The sequence below is a fragment of the Aedes aegypti genome, chromosome 1, assembly GCF_002204515.2.
Source record: "Aedes aegypti strain LVP_AGWG chromosome 1, AaegL5.0 Primary Assembly, whole genome shotgun sequence".
Taxonomy (NCBI): Eukaryota; Metazoa; Arthropoda; class Insecta; order Diptera; family Culicidae; genus Aedes; species Aedes aegypti.
This window is the reverse complement of record NC_035107.1, coordinates 137,529,921-137,543,335: the sequence shown is the minus strand read 5'-3', so window position 1 is coordinate 137,543,335 and position 13,415 is coordinate 137,529,921. Positions and strand designations below refer to the sequence as shown.

General features: G+C 39.9%; 1 protein-coding gene across 8 annotated transcripts in view; it reads left to right on the top strand.

Annotated features, from left to right (window-relative positions):
* Positions 1-13,415, top strand: part of LOC5571510 (cAMP-specific 3',5'-cyclic phosphodiesterase) — a 360,385-nt gene that overhangs the window by 289,471 nt on the left and 57,499 nt on the right. For 2 of the 8 annotated variants that reach the window (XM_021848409.1, XM_021848408.1), the window contains exon 2: positions 6,456-7,390. The exons of the other annotated variants lie outside the window; for them this stretch is intronic. In XM_021848409.1, the coding sequence (XP_021704101.1) occupies positions 6,669-7,390 (722 nt within the window). In that variant the 5' untranslated portion in view covers positions 6,456-6,668. The remainder of the gene's footprint in view (positions 1-6,455; positions 7,391-13,415) is intronic. 8 annotated transcript variants of the gene reach the window in all.

Genomic DNA, 13,415 nt, shown 5'->3' with positions numbered 1-13,415 from the left:
GCCAATATCGAACTGTGTCAAAATCAAACAGATGTTTTTAATCATACTTTTGTATTTATAAACACGGATTAAATTTAACATGATGTATTTTTTTTGTATATAAATTTCAGTACAAGTCGGACTCGATTATCCGGGATTCGATTATCCGGAATTTTAGACTCGATTATCCTGAGTACGATATTTGATATTCTTGTTTTTAGTATTTGTGCATAAATTTGAGATAATTTAGTATTGCACTATACAATATGAATGGTTCAGCAGTTTTTTTTTTTTTAACTAGTGCATTTATTTGAGGCTCAATCGAGTTCAGCAGTTTTGGACGTAGGTAAGAAAAGGGGGTTTGAAAAAGTTTTTTTTTGTATACCTTGGTCAAAAAATGTTTTTTCTTCTCAAGACCCCCAAATGTTCCTAGAAATAATATCTTGCTACGCCACTGCATTATATAAATATAATAACAGATGAAAAATATTTGAGTTCTTTATTCGCAGATTTCAACTTTTTTTTTAGTGATTCGATTATCCGGAGGATTCGATTATCCGGAGTGATAAACAATCGATACTCGAGTCCGATCTGTAGTACCAATAGATAATTCAGTTGCATTGTGTAATGAAAAACAAACTAATCTTAATGTGTCCGTAGATTCAAATACAGGTCGGACACGATAATCGAATCGCTAAAACAACATTTAAAACCGAGATAAAAGAAATAAAATAAAAACACGGTTTTTTATCGTGTTTTTTTATGTTGACAAAAACGGTTAGCCAGAAATGTCTCATGGACTTATCGATATGGATCCAAAGCTATCTCAATGGATTCAACGAAGATTACACAGAGTGCATATGAGTATTATCAGAACAATTCTGGAGTAATCGCATGTTACCAGAATATTATATTGATCCATGGCATAATAGCTATGATGTGCAGCATAAAAATCATGAATTTTGAGCCGTCGCACGATATGAAGGAGAAGATTTACAAAAGTGTGCCACTGAGGTCCTGTCGGAACCGATTCCAGGGTATCCGGCTGTGGCCAGAACCTCATATTGGACTTTGGCACTATATCTTTGATGTTCCGGATAAAAAATCATGAATTTTGAGCCGTCGCACGATACGAATGAGTAGGATTACGAAAGTGTCCTACTGAGGCCCTCCCGGAACCGATTCCGGGGTATCCGGATGTGACCAGAACCTCATATTGGTCTTTGGCATTATATCTATGATGTTCCGGATAAAAAATCATGAATTTTAAGCCGTCGCACGATATGAGTGAGTAAGATTAAAAAGTGTCCCACTGAGGCCCTAGCGGAACCGATTCCGGGGTATCCGGATGTGGCCGGAATCTCATATTGGTCTTTGGCATTATTTCTATGATGTTCTGGATAAAAAATCAGGAATTTTGAGCCGTCGCACGATATGAGTGAGTAAAATTACAAAAGTGTCCCACTGAGGCCCTAGCGGAACCGATTCCGGGGTATCCCGATGTGGCCAGAACCTCATATTGGTCTTTGGCATAATATCTATGATGTTCCGGATAAAAAATCATGAATTTTGAGCCGTCGCACGATATGAGTGAGTAGGATTACGAAAGTGGCCTACTGAGGCCCTTCCGGAACCGATTCCGGGGTATTCGGATGTGGCCAGAACCTCATATTGGTCTTTGGCATTATATCTATGATGTTCCGGATAAAATATCATGAATTTTGAGCCGTCGCACGATATGAGTGAGTAGGATTACGAAAGTGGCCCACTGAGGCCCTGCCGGAACCGATTCCGGGGTATCCGGATGTGGCCAGAACCTCATATTGGTCTTTGGCAGTATATCTATGATGTTCCGGATAAAATATCAGGAATGTTGAGCCGTCGCACCGTAGTATTCTTTGAGTTTCAGAAAATGTCCTCTCTGGGTACATTTAGGAACCGGTGCCAGGTGACCGGGTATCCGAAATGGCCAGAATCAATGAGAACCAATGTCATTCGACCTTCTGGCAGCTTTTCACTTATAGAAAGTACACAATGAATAATTTTCTTACCGCTAATCTTGAAAAATCTAAGGGAACTATCACTTCCGGAACGAATATACCCCATTTGAATCCGGAATAACTCCGGAACCAAGTGGCCAATCCCATTTCTTCCGGAACACAATAAATCTTGAGGAGTATGCGGTTTATTTGAGACCAAAAGATCCAAAATTGATTAATAATTGGCCAAGTTATGATTTTCTTAAGTTCATTTTTAATGAAAAGTCAGACGTTGGGGGTTTGAGAGTTAAGAATGTAGGAATTTCTTAGGGAATTGCCTACCTTTAGGCGTATTCTGCTGTTCGAGGTGTTTTCATTTTTGAAATAACTAAAAAAGTAAATAACTTGTAATATTTTGGTTCTCATATTCGGCTTCAGGGGCCATGATTTAGGTAAGTAACGACATTTTCAATATAACCGTACGTTGTTTACATAGGTGATCAATGTTACCCCATATCAGCTAAATCAAAAAGTAACTTTAAACATTTATTCAAACATAATTAAATCTTTTGAAAACAAAAATATGGTATATAGACACGAGCTCTGCGTACCAGTACTTGTTTAAAAATTACAAAACTTGCGACATTTGGATTTTTAAATGAAAAACTTAAGAAATATCTCAAAAACTGATCAATGTTACTCCGGATAACGGTGCTTCAAAAATCAAAAGAAAAGTTAATCGATGGAGCCTTGAGTTTAAAATTTAAGGCATTTTCGCTTGATGCCCTCCATCAAAGTCTTTACAGTGTCATCCTGTACCAGTTAGGTACTCAGTTTTTTTTTTTCATTTTCTTAACATGTCCTTCTCGTCTTTGACTGTCTTCTTGCTCTTCCGATGTTCCCGCTTCATTATTGCCCAGTACTGCTCCACCGGGCGCAGCTCCGGACAGTTCGGCGGATTCATGTCCTTTGGAACAAAATGGACAGAATTGGCCTCATACCACTCCAGGACACTTTTAGAATAGCGGCATGATGCCAAATCTGGCCAAAATAGCGGAGCTTCGTCATGCTGCTGCAAGAACGGCAAAAGGCGCTTCTCGAGGCACTCATATTTGTAGATCTCGCCATTTACTGTGCCCTTTGTCACGAAAGGCTCACACCTCAGTCCGCAAGAGCAGATGGCCTGCCAAATGAGATATTTGGAGGCGAACTTCGACATTTTCTTCTTCTTCTTAAATTTGTCGTACACATCGAACTTGCTCTTGCCGGTGAAAAACTCCAACCCCGGAATTTGCTCAAAATCGGCTTTTATATACGTTTCGTCGTCCATCACCCAGCAGCCATATTTTGTCTCATCTTCTTGTAGAGCTTCCGTGCCCGAGTTTTAGCCGTCGATTGTTGCCGCTCATCGCGGTTTGGGAAGTTCTGTATCATGTATGTATGTAGTCCAGCTCTCTTCTTTGCATTCTTGCGTCTTTTTGTTCTCCGGTCCCGGTTTTCTTCCAGCTTCTTTGCCGTAGTCCAACGTCAACCGCTCCTGGAACCGCTTCAACACTCTGGAGACGGTTGAATGGTGAATGTACATTATATTTCCAACTGCCGGTGCGACATGTCAGGAAATTCCAGGTGTTTGGAAAGAATTTGTTCTCTCAACCTCCATTTTCGTTGAATCGAAAAACACGACTTCGAGTTTGACAGCATGTAATTAATATACATTAATGAGTTGAGATTGTGTGCAAAATTTGGTTGATTTTTACCCAATGGTAGAACAGTTATGCCCTGTTGAATGTGTCGCAATAATTTCGTGTTCGCCTTTTATTTGGTGAAAATCATCAAAAAATATCTGTTTGACAGGACGTTCAGGGTTTCCCTCAATGGAGTCAACTCAGACCCACTCAACATTCCCGCAGGTGTTCCACAGGGTAGTATTTAAGGTCCCCTACTATACAACCTGTTTACCTCGGACATGCCTCAGCTCCCTGAAGGCGGCTCTCTATCGCTGTTCGCTGACGACACCTCAGTCGTCTACAGCGGCAGATACACGAGAGCGTTAACATCTCGACTTCAGAGAGGCCTGAATGTATTGTCAGATTATTTGAACAACTGGAAGATCTGTATCAACGTGGCGAAGACCCAGGTCATCCTCTTCCCCAATTCCAAATCCCCCAGACTTGTTCCGGCTGAGGATTGTAAAATCACCCTCGGTCGATCAACGGTGGAATGGTCTGATGTGGCCGACTACCTTGGTTTAAGGTTAGACAGCAAGCTTCTTTTCAGACAGCAGGTTGACAAAACGGTCACCAAATGCAACATGTTGCATATAGCACTATATCCACTGATCAACCGAAAGTCATCCTTGTCTATGAAGATCAAGCTTGCTGTTTACTCACAGGTCATTCTTCCGATAATCGAATATGGAGTACCAATCTGGGAGAGTTGCGCCAAAACCCATCATCTGATGCTCCAGAGGACCCAGAATAAATTCCTCCGGATGATCCTCAACAGTCCTCCGAAAATGAAGACAACCGAGGTCCACCGTCTGGCCGAGATAAAAATACTCGAGGAGCACTTTGGTGACACGATCATTAGGTACAGGGCTCGTTGCCAACAATCTGGCCATCAGGTCATACGGAACTTCGTTCTCCCCTAGGTTATCAAATTTTTATTCGGCTTGTGAATAGTAGTTAGGCTTTCAAATTGTTTTCTCTTTTTGAAAAATTACCAGAGCCTATAAGGCCGAACTAGGGTAAAACCAATTTTATTACACAACCAGTACAAAAACCATCAAAGATCAAAGCTGAAGGACCACTCTGGTCAAAACACTTAAAATGTTAAACCAATTTCGAAGTAAAACCAAAAGAAAAAATAAACATGAATTAAATGCAAAAATACGAAACGCTAAAATTGGAAATTTCTAATCCCCTCCACCCCCCTCCGTGACGCTTTTTGTATGAAGAATTTCAAATTTTTGTATGAGCCGTAACGCTTCAACGTCCTCCCCCCTTCCCCTAGAGTGTTACGTAATTTGTGAATGCCGCCTAAGGCATAAATCAGATGATGTCCAAAATAGATTATGGTTTTTGTTCAGTTGATATAATTTGGCTATCTAATGAAACACACTAGAATGTCGCATGCATGCTTACTTGCGGGTGTATTTCGTGGATCTGGTGATATTTGCTTGTATGAATGAAATCATTGCATAAGTCACATGTAAACTCTTAAAACTTTATGATATAACCGTCCTTTCAAGACACCATGGTATGGATATTTAGATAACGCCCCTGTTCAAATTATATTTACATGATATGAGTAAAATGGATATTTGGTGTCGGAAATGAATTACAGACTAGGCCGCTAAAAAACGTTATTTTGGAAGCTAATGCTGCACTTCATAAGATTTTTCTCCCCCAAAAACTCAAAGTACAGTAAGACATTTAGCATACAAGTAACATTATGTAATAATATATTAGTATCTTATGCAGTAAATGGATCGCCGTTTCCAGGTTTATCCTTAGCCTGTCCAAAATACATGATTTAGTTTTGAAAATTGGACTACATTTACAACATTAAATAAGTATATATTCCTTATTTTACCTTACCGTGCATGCCACTTGTAATGCTTTAAAACACGCATGCGACCGAAAATGAAAGCAACGAAAAAAATGTTTTATCTATACTTGGTTACAAAACAAGTTATAGTTGTACAAAACTAGATATTTAGGCCGATGCAAATTTAACTTTCACTTTTTGTCTCTCCCCCTTCCACAATTTTTGGAACAAGGTTAGCTTTTTGAGGGAACAGACTGAAAAATATTCTTAAAAATTTAAAGGATTTCATAAAAACTCTTGACAAATCCGATAAGGTTTGATATTTTTCAATCTACTCAATTGCTTATTTTTCGATTTTTGACTTTTTCGATCGGCCAAAAGGCGAAGGACAAGATGTAAAAATACAATATTGCCCTAATTAAAAATTAAAATTTATTCTAGCAGTTTTTTCTACGATCATACACTTTACTGACATGAAAAAGATCATCATGTAAAAGTTAAATATAAATCATCGCACAATGGTCGGGATCTATATAAAAAGGAGGTCAAAACTACCAAAAATGATTTTGAGGTTTAAAGTTTTTTTTTATATTTACATAATTTAGTTTTACCAAACTTAATTTATTTCGCCATCGTGCATCGGATGGAACCAAACCATTTTTATTAAGTTCTGCACAAAATTATCTGAGGAACACCTTGCCTTTAAAGGGACACATGTTATCCGTTGACCAAATGAAGGTCATAAACACAAAATAAATACCGTTACCGAGGGAACGGAGCAAAATTTATTTAAAATAAATTGGGACGACTTGATGTTGGGTAAGGTACCCATCGATTAATAACTCGTTTATGTGCCCCAGAAACGGAAGTGCCACTCTCAACGTTAGCATCTCGAGCGGGACATTTTTTAATTTGAAAGCGAGAAATTATCCTCCTACGTTTTCCCAGATCTCGAAAACGTTCATACCTTGTGTGCCGACCGAGTGGAACAAATTATGTTTCTGAGAAAATCAATGCATCAACCGCGACCTCGCCAAGCGTGCTGAAGGTTACAAAAGTGTATAGCTTTACGGCAAAGAAGAGGCTTAGAAAACGAACCTGTGAACTTGTGCAGCGAGAACTACTGCTACTGAACTGTATCAAAACCTAGAATCAAAAGCGATGGAAGAAGAGGACGATAAAGTGTGCCCACTAGAAGGGTTTGTTCAGCAGCAACAGCAGCAGCAGTTGCAGCACATTCGGTCAACTTTCCAGCAACAACAACAACTACAAACACAGCAAAAACAGCAGCAGCACCATGTGATGGTTGTTCAGGAGCCGGATTCGGCCAGGGCTACCGAAGCCGTCATTGATTACGGTACGAAAACCGACCGACTGATGGAAAATGTTCGATTTCAAGCGAATTTTGCAGCAACAAGTGTGAATACAAACGCAAGCGTACAATCATTCCAATCTGTACTAACTTCGTCATCTGCCTCGACGACGACGGTGGCGTCCTCGGGGTCCTCGAAGAAAACTAAGTTTCACAGTTTTCTGCAGAGCAGCAGCGCAGCAACGACGCAGCAAAGTTTCTCCAGCCTTGGAGCTACTTCATCTGGTTATCAGCAAGCGCTTCCTTCCCCATCTTTGAAGACTCCTCACACATTTTCCGGATTGGCCGCAATAACTTCACCTCCAATCACTCCGTCAACCCCGCAGCTGGCTATTTCCGCCGGATTTGAAAAAATGTTTAGCGAAATGGAAGCGACTAACGAGCTGAAGCTCAAGAAAAGCCTTCAACTGAATCGCAAAATTTCCATCCTTAGTCCAGCGCATTTGAGCATTCGCAGCGAGCAAACTAAAGAAGAACGAACTTCCTGTTACATAAACGCAGAAGCTTTGGAGTAAGTATTCCGCCAAAGTAGGCTGTTGCATTTTTTTTTCTTTCATCCTCATGCCATACACACAGTAGGCCATGTAGAGCATGTAGAGCGGCTGTAAAGTTCCTGAATGCTATGCCGTCATAGCACCAAAGAACACAAAGGTCCTTGCAGTAGCCCGGCTTGCTGGAAAATAAACGCTCACACTATAATAGAGATATAGTACACCATACGAGCATGAACATGCTTTGCTTTCGCTTTGGATCATTTTCATTAGCATGTTGCTTTCGCTTGATATTTCATACGAAGCATACAAATTTCGTCAAACTGCACGTCGATATTCGTACGCGTTCTCTCATTTTTCTTTACGACTTTCTCCCTCTCTCGAGAACGCACACATTTAAATACTTATGCTTATGGAGGGTAGCCCTGGTTTTCCGGATTTCACCCACAATAAGCACTAGGTAGTCATGCAGTCTGTTTTAGCATACTGTGGGTTGATGTAAACGTAATGGGAATGATATTGAATTTATCAGTGAATTATATCCACTAAAAATATTTTTACAGGAATAAATATCCAATCAGTTTTATAAAGCCGGTCAACTTGAAAAAAAACTTATTCAATGTTTTTTTGATGCCATTAAAGGTTACGATACAATCACTACTTTATTAGTATCATTCCAAACATTACATTCATTTCTTATATCTAGGTGCTCTGTGTTAGACAACACTATCATCCTAATTTGGTGAAACATATTTAAGATTTTATTAAAATTTTGTTAACAACATATTACATTTCATTTGCCTTAGCAGTTCAGATTTTTTTACAGGTGAGTTGATTTCACCTGCTTATAAGAGAAAAAAAACACGTTTTCAATTTACTTAACCTTAATATATAACGCAATAATCGTGGCAATAGAAGATTGTAACGATTTTTGCCTGAAATTATTAATTATTTTATTTGACATTTATTCCAATGTTTCAACATTGGATATTCTATGTAACTCATTGGTACTATACCAGGGAGGAAGCTTCAGAATCATTATCAAAATTTTATTTTGAATTCTCTGCAGAGCTTTCTTCCTGGTATTAAAACAGCTAGTCAATATTGGTACAGCATACAACATGGCTGACCTGAAATTTTATTTGAAAATCAGAAGCTTGTTCTTAAGACAAAGTTTAGGTTTTCTATTAATAAGAGAAAAGAGACATTTCACATATTTATTACATTTGGCTTGAATGCCCTCAATGTGATTATTGAAAGTTAAATTTTTATCTGGTACTAGTGGTCCCGGAAAACTTCGTCTTGCCATCAAGTAGGCTGTTGAAAAGCGCCATGTGACGTCTCATACAAAAAGACAGTTATATTCACTCTCGTTTTTCGACATTCCCGGTGTATATTTTGAGTTTTTTAAACACACAAACACGTCGGAACACTTCAAGAACCTAACTGTGGAAGAATCAGGTAAATCCTTTGACTCGTTCTCAAGTTATTTCGTGACATACAAACACCATTCCATTTTTATTTATATAGATAGATAGATGAGCCCTAGATACTTTACTTCATCTGACCAATTTATTGGAACCCTTCTCATCGTGACAACATGTCTACTTGAAGGTTTCAAATAAAGAGCTTTCGGTTTATGTGGGAATATTATTAATTGAGTTTTGGAAGCATTAGGAGGAATCTTCCATTTTTGCAAGTATGAAGAAAAAATATCCAAACTTTTTTGCAATCGACTACAGATGACACGCAGGCTTCGTCCTTTGGCGGAGAGGCCTGTGTCATCCGCAAACAAAGATTTTTGACATCCCTAAGGTAACTCAGGTAAGTCAGATGTGAAAATATTGTATAATATTGGTCCCAAAATGCTGCCTTGGGGAACACCAGCTCTTACAGGAAGTCTTTCAGATTTGGAGTTCTGATAATTAACCTGAAGTGTACGATTTGACAGATAACTTTGAATTATTCTAACATGTTATGTTGAAAAATTAAAGTTTTTTAATTTGACGATCAAACCTCCATGCCAAACACTGTCGAATGATTTTTCTATGTCTAAAAGAGCAAGACCAGTAGAATAGCCTTCAGATTTGTTGGAACGGATCAAATTTGTTACACGTAAAAGTTGATGAGTGGTCGAATGTCCATGGCGGAATCCGAACTGTTCATTGGCAGAAATTGAATTTTCGTGGACCACCATTTCTGTTCAAAATGACCTTTTCAAAAAGTTTACTGATGGAGGAAAGCAAACTGATTGGACGATAGCTAGAAGCTTCTGCAGGATTTTTGTCTGGTTTTAAAATTGGAACTACCTTAGCATTTTTCCATTTGTCAGGGATATATGCTAATTGAAAACATTTGTTGAATATATCAACTAAAAATGATAAGCTACTTTCTGGAAGTTTCTTGATGAGTAGGTAGAAAATTCCATCATCGCCAGGAGCTTTCATATTTTTGATTTTTTTTAATAATAGTTCTCACTTTTTTCAAATCAGTATCCCATGCATTTTCGAAAACGTTCTCTTGATTGAGAATATTTTCGAAGTCCTGAATAGCTTGATTTTCAATTGGACTAGTAATTCCTAAATTAAAATTGTGCGCGCTTTCAAACTGCATAGCAAGTTTTTGAGCTTTTTCGCAATTAGTTAGAAAATTAAAATCATAGGCAGACATATTAATTGAAGTGGGTACATTATCTGATGATTTCCTATTAGAATTTTCGGTAGACGAAGAGGCGAAGTAGATGTTACCTGTGGCGGTAGGGTTTTTTTTCCATTTGAAACAAGTAGAATGGGTACTCATAGTACGAATAGGGGAGGAGTTCAAAGTACCTGCTACGATATCTGCAAAGGATTTTCCGTGGGTAGATACATTCGAAATTGAATGATTCGGATAAAAAATAGTTTGTGAATGAGCATGATTATGATCTTCCTGATGGGTATGATTCCCAATCAAGCGATCGTTAACTGAAAAAATGAGTATTGTTCGATACTTTACCAGGCAAATTCCGGAAACGACCGTTATCGTAACGGATATTATCTTTCATCTGCCTGGCACGAGCCGCAACGACTCTTTTGCGTGAAGGACAATCCCAAAAATTTGACTTATGATTAGCCCGCAATTAGAGCATATAAACTTGGAGGTATCTACCTTCACTGGACAGAAGTCCTTGGCGTGAGAAGAACCTCCGCAAATCATGCATGGATGCTAAACATGCGACAATTTTTTGTACCATGACCCCACATTTGGCACCGACGGCACTGAGTGGGGTTCTGGTAATTTCCTCCAGGTTTCTGGAAATGTTCCCATGTCACACGGACATCGAACATAAGTCTTGCTTTTTCTAAAGCTTTAATATTATTTAGTTCTTTTTTGTTAAAGTGAACTAAATAAAATTCTTGAGAAAGCCCTTTCCGAACAATGCCAGATTGGGTTCTCTTTTTCATAATGATTACTTGGACTGGGGAAAAACCAAGTAAATCATTTATTCCATTTTTGATCTGTTCAGGTGACTTATAGTCATTTGAGAGACCTTTCAAGACAACTTTGAACAAACGTTCAGAGCGTAAGAACTCAGCATCCATAAACAATTCGCTCTCACTTGCGATCGGGAGATACAAACGTGAGCGTGTTGGGGGTTTTCCATCTAAGTCCGAAAGAGACATGGATTTGCGAAAAGAGATGTGTTCATAGTTAGTACTCGGATTCAGTACTATTCCGCAGAATCATAGATGTTCTGTAGCTTAGTTGGTTAAAGCGCCGATCTAGCGTACACGGAGTCGTGAGTTCGAGTCTTACTAGAACGCGTATTTTTCGCAAATTCATGTCTCAATTTGTCAAACAAACACACTGTGTCTTCTGGTTACAAGTTCTCAAAACCAAGCAGCACGTTCTCCTGGTTTTTCAGCCTAGTTGGAGCTTACCATATAAATGTCCTACTGTCTGGTCTGGTCATTTTTTTCTTGACATCGTTGGAAGAATTCCTAAATTAGTCGTTACTGTAAAATATGAACGTGCCTAGGCAAACTGCTTTTCCTAGCCGACTTAAACAATGTTACAGGGGGCCAGAATCGGCAGGGCTAATCCTCGGCAGCCAACTCTTGGTCGACGAACCATGGGCGCTGCAATTCTACCATAAAGTGTGTAAGTTCGGGTTTACTAAGGAGGACGCATGCGACTCACCTGGTGACTCTTCCCAAGGGCTTCCCGGCTTCCCTAATCAAGAGGACAATTTATGTTGGGAAGGGGATCCTTCCGCCTCTCTGCTCGCCGGACAATATGCCGAAACTTACGCTCTTGCACGACGGCCGCGTTGTTCTCGATTCTCGACCACTCACCAATTTCTCACTGAGGGAACTCCGCTCATAATTTTCCTCACCCCTTACATACGGGTCTCTTTGAAGCTGTATCGTCAGACACTTCAACTTCTGGGATTTAATCCATCCCGGTGGTCACTTTATTTTTCGGTCCGATGGCCCACAACTTGCACAGTTGGCCGGACTGACGGATCGGTCTTTGCCATGCGGACTATTCTAACTCGCGGGGGTATATATTCGCGGAGGGACTTCTCGACTACGATCTGATCGTTCGATAGCCCGAATACAAGAGAGCGACCCATTCTCGCTTCGCTAGGCAGAACCCTCCTCGAAGATCTTCGGGTCGTCGTTGGGCGGAAACTCCAACTCGTATTTTCGATTTGTACGTTTTCCCCTCATCGTTATTGTGATAGAAGCAGCTACCGTTTTTGAGTTTTCTGAATGAGGTATCGGCGTTTGGCGGCGCTCCCAAAAAAGTATTTTTATTATAAAAATAATATGACTCCTACATTCTTGCAATACAATATCTGATGTATATCAATTAACTATGGGACATTTTCCAAATGTAACATGTAAGTGACAGCCGTAGTGACTGCACTCGGCATCCGCACACATTCTCTGGATTATATTGTCCGGGAACGTGTCCCCTCCGCATGTAGCGAGCATGCGATCTCTCACAATAGAACGGGGCAATTGAACACGACATGCTCCATTGTTTCCTCCACACCAGCATAATTGGGGCAAGCAGGAGATCCTAAGTGCCCGAACCTATGCAGGTACTGCCTATAGCAACCATATCCTGACGGAAACAGCATCAGGTGGAAGTTCACTTTCCCATGGTTTCTTTTAAACCAATCTGACATATTTGGTATTAGCCGATGGGTCCAACTACCTTTAAATGAGTTATCCCATTTCTGCTGTCATCCTCTGAGCGTTGTCACTTTACACGGGTTGCGCACTCCTTTGGTACCTACTTGGTTGAAGAACTGCAGAGCCCATTCCTCAACGCTGCTGCCAGCTCTACTTCCTCCATCGATTATAGACCACTAGGGTTATGTCGTCGGCGAAGCCAACAATCTTACCACGCGTTGAAAGGGGCATCCTCAGTACGTCATCGTTCATCGCATTCCATAGCATCGGGCCCAGGATTGAACCTTGAGGTACTCCCGCGATAATTCGAACGCTTGTCTGCCCCTCCTCTGTATCATACAGTAGAATCCTACCATCAATATAGCTTTCTAGAAGCTTACACAACAGCACCGGTCTAAATTGGTCGTTGAACAGGCCATCCGCACCTTCCGTATAGGGTACTAGCCTGTTTAGGATCAACCTCTCCAACAACTTGCCCGGCGAATCTAGTAGATAGATAGGTCTATTCGTCGACGAGTCACCTAGTGGTTTCCCCGCCTTTGGTAGTAGCACCAATTTCTGTCGCGTCCATACATCCGGGAAGATTCTAAAGAAGTGTGACCTGTGATATATGCAAGTCTGATATACTCTCTGCTTGTTAGATTGTCCCACTATTGCTGGATACCTACCGTTTCAAGTGAGAATCCGTAATTTGCGAAATAGGTCACATCTAAGTTTTCACTTCAAATTAATTTAAGGAAATTGAGGATTTTTTATATAGAATAATGTTTCTGACTTCCACTATTCCACTAGAGTTGTGTACTTCGAAATAATCATTTTTCTCTGTCTTTTGGTGGTTTGTCACCTTTGATTAAGTTTAATC